This window comes from Agelaius tricolor, unplaced genomic scaffold, assembly GCF_023055355.1.
Source record: "Agelaius tricolor isolate 1412-34295 unplaced genomic scaffold, bAgeTri1.0.p SCAF_5, whole genome shotgun sequence".
Classification (NCBI taxonomy): Eukaryota; Metazoa; Chordata; class Aves; order Passeriformes; family Icteridae; genus Agelaius; species Agelaius tricolor.
Window position 1 is genome coordinate 33,185,385 of NW_027269265.1, and position 14,896 is coordinate 33,200,280.

Genomic DNA, 14,896 nt, shown 5'->3' on the forward strand with positions numbered 1-14,896 from the left:
ACGCTTATCAACAATGAAAGCCTGAGTTATCTGGAGACAGCGAGGAGATACTTCATAATCCAACAGATGGAATTTATACAGACATGCCAAAAGATTCACAGCCTAACAATTTTGTCTCAATTAGGAGTGTCACATTTAATGTCAGTTGTGATATCTGATCATAGCTGGCCTAGCTCAGGCATGTTTCAATTTTGTAGTGAAGACAAATTAAACTTTAATATGTACTAAAATTTGAGTTACACTTTTTAAAAATTGACCAATTTATCACCTACTAAAATAGATCTTTCTATTAAGAACTATATTACATTAGGCTAGCTAATTATAGAGTCATTTAGTTTGAAAAAGACCTTTAAGATCAGCAAGCCTAATCATCAAACCAGCACTACGAAGTCTACCACTAAACCATGTCCCCAAGTGACACATTTACAGATCTTTTAAATATCTCCAGGGGCAGTGACTCCACTACTTCCCCAGGCAGCCTGTTCCAATGCTTGAGAAACTCTTTCAGCAAAGTCATTTTGCCTAATAGTCATTCTAAACCTCCCCTAGTGCAACTCTGGGCTGCTTCCTCTTATCCTGTCATTTGTTACTTGGGAGAAGAAATCAACTCCCACCTGTCTACAGCCTCCTTTCAGGCAGTTGCAGAGAGCAATAAGATCCCCCTGAGCCTCCTTTTCTCCAGGCTAAAGAACCTCAGCTCCTTCAGCTGCTCCTCATCAGACTCTCCAGACCTTCACCAGCTTTGCTGCCATTCTCTGGACCTGCTCCAGCACCTCCATGTCTTTCTTATTGTGAAGGCCCGAAAACCAGTGCTGAGACAGTCCCTTCCCTGCTCCTGCTGGCTTCACTGCTACAGGCCAGGATGTCACTGGCCTTCTTGGCCACCTGGGCACACTGTTAGATCATGTTCAGATGGCTGCTGACCAAGACCCTCAGGTCCTTTTCCTCTCAGCAGCTTTCCATCCTCTATTCCCTCAGCCTGTAGGGCTGCATGGGATTGTTGTGACCCAAGTGCAGGAATTAATATCTCACCTGAGAATATGAATCTAGATGGACAATGCCCAAGCTTATTTGATCTTAATTAATTAAGAAAGATTTATTAATCATTTGGCAGTCCTTCAAAGATGTATACTAAAGGTAGCAGAGGCGAAAAATAAATACCTTCATATTGCCAGGCAAACAGTGTTCCAAATTCCTGCCAGAAGGATCATCTGTGAACAGAGAAAATCCCATATGGGATGGCTTCCTCATTCCTGTTTCCTGGTTCAGTCTCTGGATGAACTCATCAACAGTTGAGGAACCATCAAAACCTACAACCTGCAATGAAAGAGAACTTAACTGAGGACACAAGGATTGTGACTACTGATGGGTATCACAACTAATGAAGGTGGTTTCACATGGATTAGCATCTCAGGATGAACTGCCAGCTCCAGTGACAACACCTGTGTATTGTCTCCCTTCGTATCATATTCTTTCCCGTATTGAGACACTTCCAACATCTCTCCCGTTTTTTCAGCTACCTTTTCTTCCTAAGATCTGTAGAGCTAGGGGTGAGTTCCTTTCACTTTTGTGGAGAATCAGCTAAAGCAGCAAGGAGGAGAAGCAGTGTTTATCTCCCAGTGTGTATACTGAAGATATGCATATAAATACCATGGTGCCACCCACCCACACAAAGGAGGCAGGTTATGGTGCAGTCCTCCAGTGCCCAGCAGGAAGGCAGCTGTGGTGGCTCACCTGGTACGTTCCATTCATGAAGTGCACTGGGATGCTGAAGGGGAGTGAGTGGTGGTAGGGATTTCTCAGGAGGATGGACACGATCTCCATCCGGGATGGCCTGGCTTCCCGCTCTCCAGCCTGCACCGTGCGGTCTACGGATCTCTGGCAGTAGATGGCATACTTGCCTATCTCACTCCTAGGCAGAGAGGGGGAGAGAACCACAAACATACTCCAAGTACCATGTCCTCTTCAATTCCCATGCCATGGCAACGCATTCCTCCCTCAGGCTTTTGCTCCAGCAAAGATATGCCTCTATGCAGATCCAGTGTTCATCTCAACAGACTAACAGCTCAAGTGAAAAGCTACAACACAAACCTGAGCTCCAAGGATCTGTAAAACTAAGGCAGACAGTGGAATCTCTAGGAAACACAAGAGTATTCCCTGCTTCTATGTGGACTGGACACATACCCTCTTCTGTACCCTGTTGCCATCATAGCATCTGTCAAGTCAAGATCAATTCACCCTCAAACTTGCTGTCATGCCAGTGGAATTTAACTACTATCGTGTCAAGTCCTGGTAAATGTTGAGTTGTATAATCCTGTGAGACTGATGCATTACAAGCTGTGTTTATTAATTTACACAGTTGTACAAATTGTAAGTTTCCATTAACCCTATCTGCAAACCAAAACACTTGACAGAGATTCCAAGCAAGCTTAGATTTGTTGACAGTTCAATACAGGATAGGGATAGTTAGGAAGATGATCAATTTACTGTCTACTGAAGAGAGTGCTCCATTGAACAGCATCTAAAGGATGTAAGTGTCTCCAAAGTCAAGCAGGAACGGTCAACTGCACTTTGCACAAAAATGTTAGGAATATATATACTCAGTAAGTTCTGAAATTGAAGTATTTGTATGGATTTGTAACTGTGCTATCACTTTCCAGGGGAAAATAATTCCACTCAAGATGTCTTCAGGGGCTCAGGACATGATTACAATTAAATCCCTACAAGCAACATGGAAGTCCAGAGTTCTGGTTTTTCACTATAGCAATATATTTCTCACCTCCCCAGTAATGAACTCAGACAATATTCAGATAGATAATCTTGCTTCATCAAGAAGCTGTTATGTCTGGTTTCCAGATGCTCCTGAGCCCTGTGACTTCTCACTTAGAACTCTCTGCCCCACTTTTCCTCCTCTCTTAGAGACTGGACATGTATGCTGAATCACTTTTCACAAAAACAATACTTAGAATTAAGATCTATAATTCTTCTAATTAAGATCTTTTAACACCTAGAATAGATCTAGACCATATGCATTATGCAGTGTAAACATTCTAGTGTCTTGCTTGCTGTGTGAAACAAGGAAAGTATATCTACTTAACAAACAGCTGGATCTACTCCATCCAAAGAGAGGTAAGTATTCCTAGAGCTAGGGAGAAGGAGCCATGCTAAATCCCATTTAGCAACTGCTCCAAATCTAAGCTAAAGGACAGGTGAACATAGGCCTTTTTTCATGTAATTTCTGGGTTTTGTCTACCCCTAATAATTGCTTCATAGCTGGATCATATAAATAAATTTACTCTTTGTTTCTGCTTGACGTATATTTGTTCACAAAGTTGCTTTTGGGCAGACCATCAGCACAGTAGAGCTTGAAGCTGATGTAATAAATCAGTTTCACACAGCCCAGCAAATCCTTATGAAATTCAACAGTCTCCAACAGCAGAGCATCTCCCCTAGTGGGACAAATGGGCCTGTGTGGGAGCTGATAATGCACAAGTTTGAAGAGATGGTTCCTAGTACTAGACAAAAGATCCCTAACATGTTGTCTTAGCAAATGGAAAGAGAACCTGAACACTGTGGAGTGCCCAATACCTGTATTTTTGCTTTTGAGAAGAAATAGCAAATATGAGGCAACAGTTAAGAAAATTAAATACTTGATAGGAGTACACATTTCCTTTGCAGTGTCAGGAGACTTTTAGCTTGAGTTCAATGGCAGATTTAGGCTTATTAATTGAATATTTGTTTGACAGGATTTTTTACTTTTACTCTTTTACTTTTGTCTTAAAACAGTGTATTTTTGCAACAGACAACTAAACATCTCTGGCTCTGACCTCCCCACTAAGGACACAGTGAGATATACTGAAGACCAGATCACCATGGAAACAAAGAGCACAGCATGAACAATGGATAACAACTTCTGGCTGTTACCATAGTTACACACAAAAGAAGTAAGAGAAAACACTACTAGCACATGTTTCAGGTTTGTTTGTTTTTCTTAACTTTTTACAGTTCCCTGAGATGTTTTATGCCTCACTTTTGTTCTGTCACTTTGCCTGCTAACCTGACAGCAGACTGTAATCACCTAAAATTTAGGTAATTCATTCCAAGTAATTACTTTGGTCTGTCTTTCTGTCAGTAAAAGAAAGTAGCTGCATAAGCAAAAACTCCCCAACTCCAGTTGGGAGCTCCAGTTATATCTACAAAAAGTTCTTCTGCTAGTATAGGTCACTCAGTTTTGTGAACCAGCTTCATCTAAATGACATATTAATGTGAATGGTCGAAGTGGCACAGCTTTATTCTACTGGGAACCTTCTGATCTCCCTCTCAATATATATTTGTAGGTGTGTGTTCCAGAATTGCTCCCCTCTTTATCTGCAGTGGGTGCAAGAGGCAGTCAGCTGAGCAGAATGAAAAGCTGTTGCAGTCCTTACCTGGGGTCTGCATGTCGCTGCAAGTGCTGTTTGATGTACCAGAGGAAGTGATGCTGAGGCAGAAATAGAGGAGCACATAAAGCCAGGAGCTGCCAGCACTGTGAAATCAAAACTGGAAATCACTCTTGCTCTGTACTTCTTACCTGTTGTCTTTCACAGACTACTACAGCCAAAATGATGGCCAGTGACTAGTGCTTTTTGGAGTGACCCTTTCTGGATGTGTAGTTCAAGATGTTTCAGAGGCAGTAGTGGTCAGACTGCTCTTCAGTATCTCAATCTGGACTCTGAGAAGAGTTCTATATCATTGGCTACTTCTGACCATTTGACTTCTGAAAATTTTAGTGTAACTACAACTGAGTCAACAAGTAAGACTTAAATTAATACTATGTAACAGAAAATCATAATCAAAAAAGCATTGGGAAATTTTATTTCAAATTAGATCCATTATTATTCAACCTGATTTTAATGTCTCATTTGAGCTGGGAATATTGTAATTGCGTATTTACATTCATGCTGTAACTTATTAATTTATTTACCTAATAATTACAGTGCAAGATTCAGATTTCATGTTTAATAGTAATATTCATGACTTGTATGGTGTTGATTATCTAAAATGCAAAACAAACTTAATACCATGCAACAGTTATAGCAAGACAACATAAGCTATGAACTTTGATTCTGAATATGGTCTGAATAGACTATTTGCAAGTGGTAAACAGTAACATTTAAACTAAAATTTATTTTTCAAGTAGCTATATTCTTAGTGTTCTTCTTTGCAGATCAGTGCTGAGATTCTCTTTCCCCCAGCACACCTTTAGCATAAGCACTATTTTAGGAGAACCAGTCCAATACCTAGTAATTAAAACCATGGGATTAAATGGAAAGTTTTTGCGGAGTGGCACTAAATAAAGAGGAACTGACCTGAATGACTGAGTGGTTCTGGGGTTGTCGGCAGCTGGTCTGTTTAACAAGCTGACAGTAAATTTCATTCTGCAGCTCAGTATGTGTCAAGCACACCTGCAGTGCTGTCTGGGCAAGTGACACGTGGTAATCAATAGAGGATGCCTCCACAGGAACATTGATGAACAGCTGACAGGACTGTGAAAGAGTAGAAGTTAGTCAATGCCACAAATACAGCAACTTTTCTCTGGTACTTTCCAGGCCAGGTTCACCAGATGTATTTATTAACTTACAGACAGTAATAAATAACCTTGAGAGGAGGGAAGAGAGTCAATACTCAATTCCTATTCCTCCTTCCTTAGTTATGGCAACTATGAAATTTACTCAGCCTCCCCCGGCCTAAGGAACTTACAAGTCAGCAAAAGAATTGAGGGGAAAACAGGCTTCCTGCCTTCCATGCCTGTCTTTTATCTTGTTCACACTGTCCAGTCTCATTCTTGATCTTATACTTGGAGAGTGCATCTCCAGCAGCTTCACCACTGGTCTTACTGAGACAACTGAATTTGCCAATGAATTGTTTCTGTTTCCTTCAATCCAACCATTGGAGAGGAAAAAGAAGGACAAAGCTAACTTTGAAGCATAAAGTCTGTGAGGAGCATTACTCCTAAGCCCACATTCTGCACAAGAGAAGTTAAAAAAATGAATGTCACTTAAAATCCAACAGTTCTCTGGTAATTAGATGAACCAGCAAGCCTGTCTAAAGCAACCCACAGTGACAATAAACGTTGTACAACATGACCAAACAATGTTACTGCCCCATCAACATAGCAAAATAACTGAAAACCATGCAATGTCCCTTTAAATACCTTAAAAAGTTTCAGGGCTTCAGTCTGTAGAGCCTCTGATGGCAGAGTAGTGAGGGATGTGTGCAACCCATCTTTACTGTAGCACAACATAGGATGCTTCCACAGAGGAGAATCTGAGGTAGCAGATGGGCAAAAACAGGCAGTGTCAGAAACAGGAGAGAGAGAATAGTGTCTATGTTGACAAGGAGCCTTCCTGAGATGGCAAAGCACCAGAGGAAGCAGCACTGCACTAGGCCACATTATCTTTGGTGATACTTCACTGATTTCAGCAAAGCCCACCATGGATAAGGAGTCACCAGCAGCATTAACCATCAGCAGAAAGAAGTACTGGTATCCTCAGTCCTGCTACATCAGAGTTTCCTGTCAGATGGATTCTGGTGAGAAGCTGCCCAGGTGTGTGTATAAACCCTGCCGGGGCAGCTGCCTGCAACAGGGGTCATTGTTAGTGTAAATCTCTATTCAACAGGAAGCAAGGTTCACGTATTGGGCCAGAATATGTGAGAGTGCAAGAAAAGAGTTTTAGGTATGAATGCAAATGTTAATACATATTTGAGAACATGGTGCATAAACATAGATGCATGAGCAGGTATCAAAGATGAGGATGGATATATGTGAAAAGGTTTATATGTGCAGACAGAGAAACAGATGGGAGGGCAAATGTGTTTGAGTGTATTTAAATAAAAGAGCACATATTTGTATGGTCAAGATTTCCTGGAAAGGAAAATCAAGACCAACAAAGACAGGAAAAAATTTAAAGCACCAGTTCTTTATTTTGATTTGAATTACTGTTACAGACATTTCAGAGGCTTTGATAAATGATGTGACAATGTGGTGGACTTGTCTGAGAACAAGAGACCATATGATGTACTACTGAGAATCCCCTTCCCTCATCTTTGACTGTATTAAAACTGGAAATTGAAATTATTCTTCCTTATGCTTGGCTACCATGGAAGAGTTTGTGGTGCTTACTTACTAGGGTCTCCCTCTGCATCCAATAGTTTTCCAATGAGTTGTTCATAAGATGTGCCCACTGTGGCATTACTGCTACCAGCTGCAACGGTCAGATGGTACAGCCAGGTGTTCTAGGCATAAGGATGAGAACAGGAGGGGTCAATTCAGGCCTGTTTTCTACAAACAGGTTAAGCCTGTAGGGCCCATTTACCAAAAGACTCTTGCTCTCCAAAAAAAGACTGCTTTTTTTACCTTCTCCTGTTTGGTGCGGATAAGTAAATATGTGGGACTCTGGTCCTGTGGGTGAATCACCAGTGTACAGTGGGATGAGAGAAGTCCTCCACCAGTAGTTTCATAATCTTCATCAGAGTCACAGGAACGGTCTACTTCTTCCACCTTGGACTCACGCAGAGGCAGATGTCCTAAAGGACACTATGAGGAGCAGAAGCACATTAGATAAATGTAACTCATCTCCCAGTATGGACCGGGAACACTGGGAAAGAAAAGCCAAGTGAAAATGCTGACAGTTCTGTAAAATGGAAGGAATAAATAATTCAATGTTTAGCTAATGCAATCTTGCACTTCTAAATAATCTCTTCTTTCATAAGGCACTTACAAAGTGTATCACTACTTTTATTTTTCTTGGGAAAGCATCTACAGGTAAGAATGAGACAATGCAAAGAGAAATATTTTTTTCCCATAAGATACTGCTTTCTTCCCATTGCACTTGAGGGTCAGTTGCTTAGTATCTTGAGCCACTATTTTCTGACCCTGGTTAGACTTTCTGCTTGCTACTGGAAAAGAAATACTTTGAAAATTTCATAAGTAGTTAGATTCAGACAAAAAAGAGGATATCTGCTGCGCTAACTCTGGAGGTTAATCCAAAATATGAGTCACACTACTGTTTGATATTCTAAAACTTGGGGTTTGATGTCACCAAGACAAAGTAATGGACTATTGAGCGAGGTGTCCAGAAATGGAAGCACATTACACTGATTACCACCCTCTTCCCAGAATGTCGATGCTATCTGTTTTCATGACGATAATGTGGGATCTATCAGCTGCTGTATAAAAGTCTGCTCAGAAGGCTACACAAGACTAAATGGAGCAAGTGAGGAACAAGATGTACAGTGATCTGAGAAAGAGCAATCACTTGCCTTTTAAGTCTGCTGTCATTTAAGCTTAAAAAAATAAAATCAGAGAAATATTGATTCTCTTTGTGGAACAGATCCTGTTGGAAGAGAAGTACCACCAAGAAAGATACCTGAGACACAGAAGCAGTAAAGCACAGTAAAGAAAGCTTCAAAAGAAATGGGAAAGGAGGGTCTGGGAATAAAAGGAGAGAAAGGAATTACCCTATCTTCATGATTTCGATAGTAGTAGAAAGTTTTTCCAATCAGTGCACACCAGACCAGCTTAGAGTGACCGTGCTTGACCTGTAAGGAGGACAAACATATCCATGCTTTTATTATCAGCAGTATTGACAGAATGACTTTCTAGGACTTCAACTTTCTATTCAACTCTCCCTTAATACTTTGCATATATTTTTTGTTTTATGCTAACCTAAGCACTTCTCAAAACATACAGGGCACCCCCTCCAACAACAGGCAAGTACATCCCACCCAAGAACATGGGACATGAGTGCTATGATTTTGTCTAAGATTTTGTGAAGTGTTTTACTCATTCATAATAACTTTTAACTCTGTATACTGAAAGATAATATTAAGGATGACCTTTTAAAGATTATCAAAACAAATCAGCTCATCTCAGCAAGAAAAGACCAGTCAAACTATAGTCTAGACAGCTGTTTCCTACTGCAGATGAATAACCTTCAGATCCAAGTTGTCTTTAGCCATCTTAGAACCTGACAATAATTACATTAAAATATTCACAGTAACTTGCAATGTCAAATGCAAGTAATCAATGGCAATTATATAAAGAATAAGCATTTTCTGCCATTGTACTTTGTACTAAAGTACCTACAGACTATTATGACAGAACTAAGTGCTAACCTAGAACCACACAAGCCATTCTTTTAAACTCTCCTATATCACCAAGTTAAAGATCAATTAAATGTGACACTCAACAGTGTTGACTTTTTTACTGTGACATGCTGTGAATTCCGCTGAAGAAATGCATACATAAGCTAGATATTTGTTATTACTTACTACTTGTCAGTCAGTACCTTTCAGTAGCCTTGTTTGTCCCATCCTTTATCACTTATATAAATGTTTCACTCTGAAATACAGAAATCTACAGCCACTTTTCCTTCTTTCCCTACTCTTACAGAGAGTAAAATACTAATTTTTTGCTCACATTTGCTGTGCAAAACAAGAAACTGGCACACTGTCAATTCTGAGCTAAACAAAGTATGAAATATTTTACCTTAGTGAGCCAGCCTTTCACAGTAGGTTTAGCATCACTGTGAGGAACACCAACAGGACCGCTCACTTGTACTCTCAGGATACTCTGCAGGACATGAATCCATTCCTCCAGGATGTTGGGAGAGTCTGCTGTCAGGAAGTAGGTTCTCTTTTCTGTCACAAGCTGGAAGGAAAGTGAGTGAGAAAGTACATAGCTGCACATCTAAAAATCTTCTCTTTAGTTGCTGAGTTTCTTTATCCCATAAAGAGTTTTTGGTCATTCAGGAGACATTTTTTTGAGGGTGAGAAAAAAGGTGCTAATCCTTAAAGCCCAAATGAAAAAAGTGAAACTCAGATGAATCAAATTCCCATAAGCTTTCTTGCTGTGGCTTTGTGTCCTCTCTCATCCTTTCTTGTTTCTCAGTGCTGCTGCTAGTTTTTCATTTTAAAGGTGACTACATAAATGTGGGGTTTTGCTGCCTTCACTTTGTATTGTGTTTTGCCTTCATTACCCTGTGACTGAGAGGAAAGATGCTATAAATCTAATAGTATTAGGCCTTAGCAACTTGAGTTCCATAAGGGGCAAAGGTAGCTCACAAGCCAGGCCATGTACCTTTCAAAGTATGAAAAAACTTTAATGCTACCTTTCTAATTAAGTCAATAATGACTTAAAAGTGAACCCAGTTATGGGCTAACTTCTAATAATTTAGAAGTCAATTTCTAAAAGGAATCAACTATTCAGATGTTTCTTTACATGCCTCCAGGCATGTAAAGTCAGGCTTGAGATCTTGTGAGAGAAGTCTCTCAGAAAGATCTTAGGTACTAGCTGGTTTTAATTGTTGTAAGAATCATTTTCCCCCACAGATTTCAAGAGCTAACTTCTGCAAAAAAAAACCAGGAAAGCATTATGGTGTAAAACAGGACAAAAATAAATGCAGATTTCTTTCAGTTTCAAAAGGGTGTATTTGGGTTACAATTTAGCTCTTTCCTCATTATTAATTAGACTAACTGCCTGTTTTGTACCAGGAAACAGAGACCAGATAAAGTTAGCTCATATCAGTTGAGACACACAGTACCATTCAGTCTGAATTAAGTGCTCACTCACCCAGCTGCTGAGTGCATGGTTATGTGCAGGATAAAAAAGCAACACCTACCTGGAATGTTTGGGACCCTTCACCCCTGACAATTTGGCATGAAGAATTCAGCTCCAGCTGCCCTTGAGGTTTGCGGATAACATCACTCTGAGGAAAGAAAAGCAAACAATTTTTTCAGTAGGAAACCTCAGATGGGTCTTAGATTACTTAAATACAGCATAATATGCACGTACAGGTTGGAGTTTGCATTCATTAGCTAGAAAGGACAGCCTAAGGCTGCCAGGTGAAATATGAGACTGTGTGATCCCATTGCAAAAGTCTCCTCAATAGGGGCAGACAATATAACAAGAGCAGTGCTAATAAATGCTGTCTTATGGAGTTCAGATTGGACATCATGATCAATAAAACCAAAGCAAGCCCAAACAAACACCAACAAACCAAACCCTTTCTAAGTGGGAAGGCAGTACAACATACAATATGTACCAAGACAGCGGCTGAATTTCCACCTTCAGAAGTTTTCAAGATTCAACTAGACACTTGTTAAGTGACAAGTTTATTAATAACAACTTTGTTCTTCATTTGATGCATATAGTGAATCATTCTAATGTTGGTAATGCTTTTCAAAATAGTGACATATCTAACCAAAAGTGTTTTTTTAGTATCCTAAATTTCTCTGTGCCTCTAGAGGGGACGAAATATATCCCAGTGACTTACCGGGGACTTGTAGTACATGATTTGTCTGTTTCTGAGAACAAACCATCGTCTTTTCCACATCTTTACCTGGCTGCCCATTTTCAGCAAGTAGCCTGATTTCTCCATGGGTTCCTGGAGGACAGAGGAAAGGGGAGAGGAGGTCATCTTGCACCTCTCAAAATACAAATGAAAGTGTGCTGAAATCAAGCCCAGCCATTTGTTGCATCTCCCATAATTTTCTGCTTTGTTTAATAGCAGCCCTCAAAGATCATTTCTCTGATTGTTTGATGCTCTGTAAACTTATTTCTCTTCCTACTGAGGCACTGATTTTCCAAATAAAAGTGAGATTCCTTGAGATCAAGAAGGCTGTCTCTACACCATGATTAGACTCCTGCTCCTTGTCTGTTTGATCTCTTATATTGAAGAGTACAGACTTTAATGCTGCCATTTGTGAGGTTTCTTTCCTTCCTCCTTCCTTCCTCTGAATTTCCAAATTTATTTTGCCCCAAAAGTGTAAGGCCATCATTAAAGTAGAATACAACTACAGGAAATCAATATAGGTCATACACCCTTGATGCTTATACTTTTACCTAACCACATAAAGAAATTACCCCTTCTTTTGAAGCACCAGATGGTGTCTTTTGATACCAATCAGCTGGACCAATAGCCCAGTCTGTTAGAGCTTCACTCTGCAGGGGGATTACTCAAAATCCTGTAGTTACACTATTCTCTTTTAAGGCCAAGGCTCTGTTTGCACCCCTGTGCAAGTGTAACACAGCAGATCCAGTGCAAGCCTTACAGAGCAGATTCCACCATCAGTGGAATAGGAAGATGTTCGCTGTAGCTTGTGCTCTGGCTCTGAATAGTCACCATCCAAGGAGTAGGCATCAGGAGGGATGGCATAGTCACTCTCAGAGCTCATTGAGGACACAGATACACCTGCTCAAAATAAAGGAAGGAATGAGATTCATGGCTAGACAAAAGCATGCACTGAATATTGTACACTCCAAAAACATTTCTGCATTCACCATTAAGCCTTTTTTTTTGGTTCAAGAAGAACAGACTTTGGAAACTCAAACCCCACTAACATGACTTCTGAGGCCTCTTTTTATTTCCCTAGGAAGACAAGTAGTAAAAAGTGAGTTTTGGATACTGACAGTGAAATAAATTTATTGCTGAATAAAACCAAATTAAAATAGATATTAAAAAAATCAATAAACTTGTCTTCTGAAGGAGAGACAGCTTTTTTTCATCTGGGGACATCCATTATAATGCCTCAACCCCCTCTGATTTCAGCTAAGGAAAAGTCTTCTTCACTAGCAATAGGACTTTGCTTTCTGTGAATCTTTTACCACAGGTACATGGCAATGCACAGGCACATCTGCCAATGCGTCACAACAGAAGTTAAGACTACATGAAATACAACTCTATTTTAGAGACAACCAACAAAATTTGGTTGTTTCTAAAATAGAGTTGTATTTCACATTGTCTCTTTGGTAACAAAAATTCCATTCAACTTCCATTCCAGTTTAGCCCTGCCAGCAGGAAAGAACAATAGTCCTAATCAGGACTCAAAGTACCTGATAGCTCTCAAAGATAGGTGAGATGTACTTACTGGTCAAGAAATTACCAGTCAATGACAAAGACAAAAAAGCATTTTCTGTACTGTGTCAGTATCAGCTTGCTTCCAAGGAGAAGCCACCGCAAAGGTATGGATGACTAGATATGTGATGAATTTGGGAGGGCAATCCTTCCCACAATCTTAGCTTAGCAATTGCCTGAATGGAACTCTATCAGCAGTAAAAATTACCTACAAGAACAGATTTCTACTGTTTCTACTGTTGATGTCTGCACGCATTCTGGGAGAACTCCTTGTAAGCAACACTCTCGCTGAGCATTTGTGGGTCACTGATGATGCAGCTCAGGGCATCTTGGCTCTGATGACAGAGTTCATCCTGCCCAGTAGCGATACCCCCATTTTACCTCTCTTCACAGCCCGAGGGCTGCCTGGCATGCTAGCTTTCCTGTTTTCAGATCCAGCAGCAGAAGTCCTAAAACTGGCATGGGAGCCACAGTCATCATCAGAGCCTGAAGACTCATCTAAGAAAGGCACATTGCTGATCTGTGTGGCTTTCTGGAAAACAGACCTGTATGGTTAGTGTGTGGGAGAAGAGTTTCCCCAGGACAATCCCCCTTCAATCAGGAGACAGAGCAACCCATGCCCTTCATTTCCACACTGCCTTGCCCACTTCTGCCCCAGGGTTCCTCAGTTCCTCCCCTTCTAATCTGAGAACTTCCAAGTTGGACTCTCTAGTCTGATCTGTTTGGGTATCCTCTGGTTAGACCCTCCTACTCTTCCACAACCCTTATGTTCCATCTCATTCCTTAGGCTACACCCACTGTCACCTCTAAGTTTCATAGTGCACACTGCAACTTCCTGGACCAAAACTTGTTGCAATGTTCTGTGTTCTTAAATATATTTAACATTTGCTACTCTTTCTGCATTCTTTTGATGTCCAGTACTTCCTGACATTCTCTAATTTTCTTTCCTTCACTGCACAGTTCCATCCTGTTTTGTCTCAAGATACTAGCAGATCTGGACCATACTTTCCACAACAGGAAAAGTGAGGTGACCCCTTACCCCTTTCAGCGTAGTGTAGACTGGCACTGTGACATTTCTGTAGATGAGATAGGTGAATGGCCCAGAAGTTGAACATGAGAAATTGGAAACTGGGGAAATTCAAAGAGAAAGCAAGAGAGCACATAATACAAACTGGTGAAAAGGAGGAGGTTTTAATGGAGAAGCACATGGAGAACTGCCATCCTGGACAGTCTGGCTTCAGAAAGGCCAGGAGATGCATTATTAATTCCATACAATTCCCAGAGAGAGAGCTGCAATGTTCCCTCCATTTAGCCTGTGAGACACCCTACCCACCCTGTGCTCCCCATGGTACAATGGCAAACTGGTGTACCCTGTATAAACAGAAAAAAGCCCTAACAGGCAAAATCATGGTGAAGAGTAAAAACAGGCCACAGACATGCAGAGGCAGAAGACTGGCTGCAAAATTGATGGAAGAGATAATAGAATCCCTGAAGATGTCCCTGAATGTGGAGGCACGAACAGCCCTGCACCAACCATCCCCAAAATCAGATATATCCTCCTCCCTTCCTTTATCGAGGCTATCTATTAGGTCAAATTTACTTTGAAAACAGGCAAGGAGATGAAGAAATGGACAGCCAGAAGCTCAGGTCCCACACTGTCACCATGAACTCCCTTTAAGGATGGATCTAGTCCAGAACTTACAGCAGCTGGAAGTATCATTCACCATGGCCACTTCAGACAGCCTCATGCCAGACTTGGCCACGGCATAGATTCGGCTCTCCTGGAACAATAATACCATGAACAACAGTGATCAGGCAAAAAGGTAATTCTTACCAACAGAAATGCCCATGTCACAGAATCACACCACAGTCACACCTTTGGGCAGAGGGAGGAGCTCTCTAACAAAGATAGCTGAATTCCACCATATGTTGTGTGAATGACCATTAATGGAAGCATCTTACTGTGTGCTAATTCCCAGCTACAGAGGTGACATCCACAC

At 40.8% G+C, this 14,896-nt stretch overlaps 1 protein-coding gene across 2 annotated transcripts in view; it reads right to left on the reverse strand.

Moving 5' to 3' along the window:
• Nucleotides 1–14,896, reverse strand: part of PLEKHH1 (pleckstrin homology, MyTH4 and FERM domain containing H1) — a 73,100-nt gene that overhangs the window by 10,788 nt on the left and 47,416 nt on the right. For both annotated transcript variants that reach the window (XM_071427108.1, XM_071427107.1), the window contains exons 8-22: nucleotides 14,599–14,677; nucleotides 13,936–14,024; nucleotides 13,278–13,428; nucleotides 12,094–12,233; nucleotides 11,316–11,426; nucleotides 10,662–10,748; nucleotides 9,530–9,691; nucleotides 8,500–8,580; nucleotides 7,397–7,576; nucleotides 7,167–7,275; nucleotides 6,194–6,306; nucleotides 5,349–5,525; nucleotides 4,428–4,525; nucleotides 1,735–1,912; nucleotides 1,162–1,317 (exon numbers count right to left, since the gene is read on the reverse strand). In XM_071427108.1, the coding sequence (XP_071283209.1) occupies nucleotides 1,162–1,317; nucleotides 1,735–1,912; nucleotides 4,428–4,525; nucleotides 5,349–5,525; nucleotides 6,194–6,306; nucleotides 7,167–7,275; nucleotides 7,397–7,576; nucleotides 8,500–8,580; nucleotides 9,530–9,691; nucleotides 10,662–10,748; nucleotides 11,316–11,426; nucleotides 12,094–12,233; nucleotides 13,278–13,428; nucleotides 13,936–14,024; nucleotides 14,599–14,677 (1,911 nt within the window). The remainder of the gene's footprint in view (nucleotides 1–1,161; nucleotides 1,318–1,734; nucleotides 1,913–4,427; nucleotides 4,526–5,348; nucleotides 5,526–6,193; nucleotides 6,307–7,166; nucleotides 7,276–7,396; nucleotides 7,577–8,499; nucleotides 8,581–9,529; nucleotides 9,692–10,661; nucleotides 10,749–11,315; nucleotides 11,427–12,093; nucleotides 12,234–13,277; nucleotides 13,429–13,935; nucleotides 14,025–14,598; nucleotides 14,678–14,896) is intronic.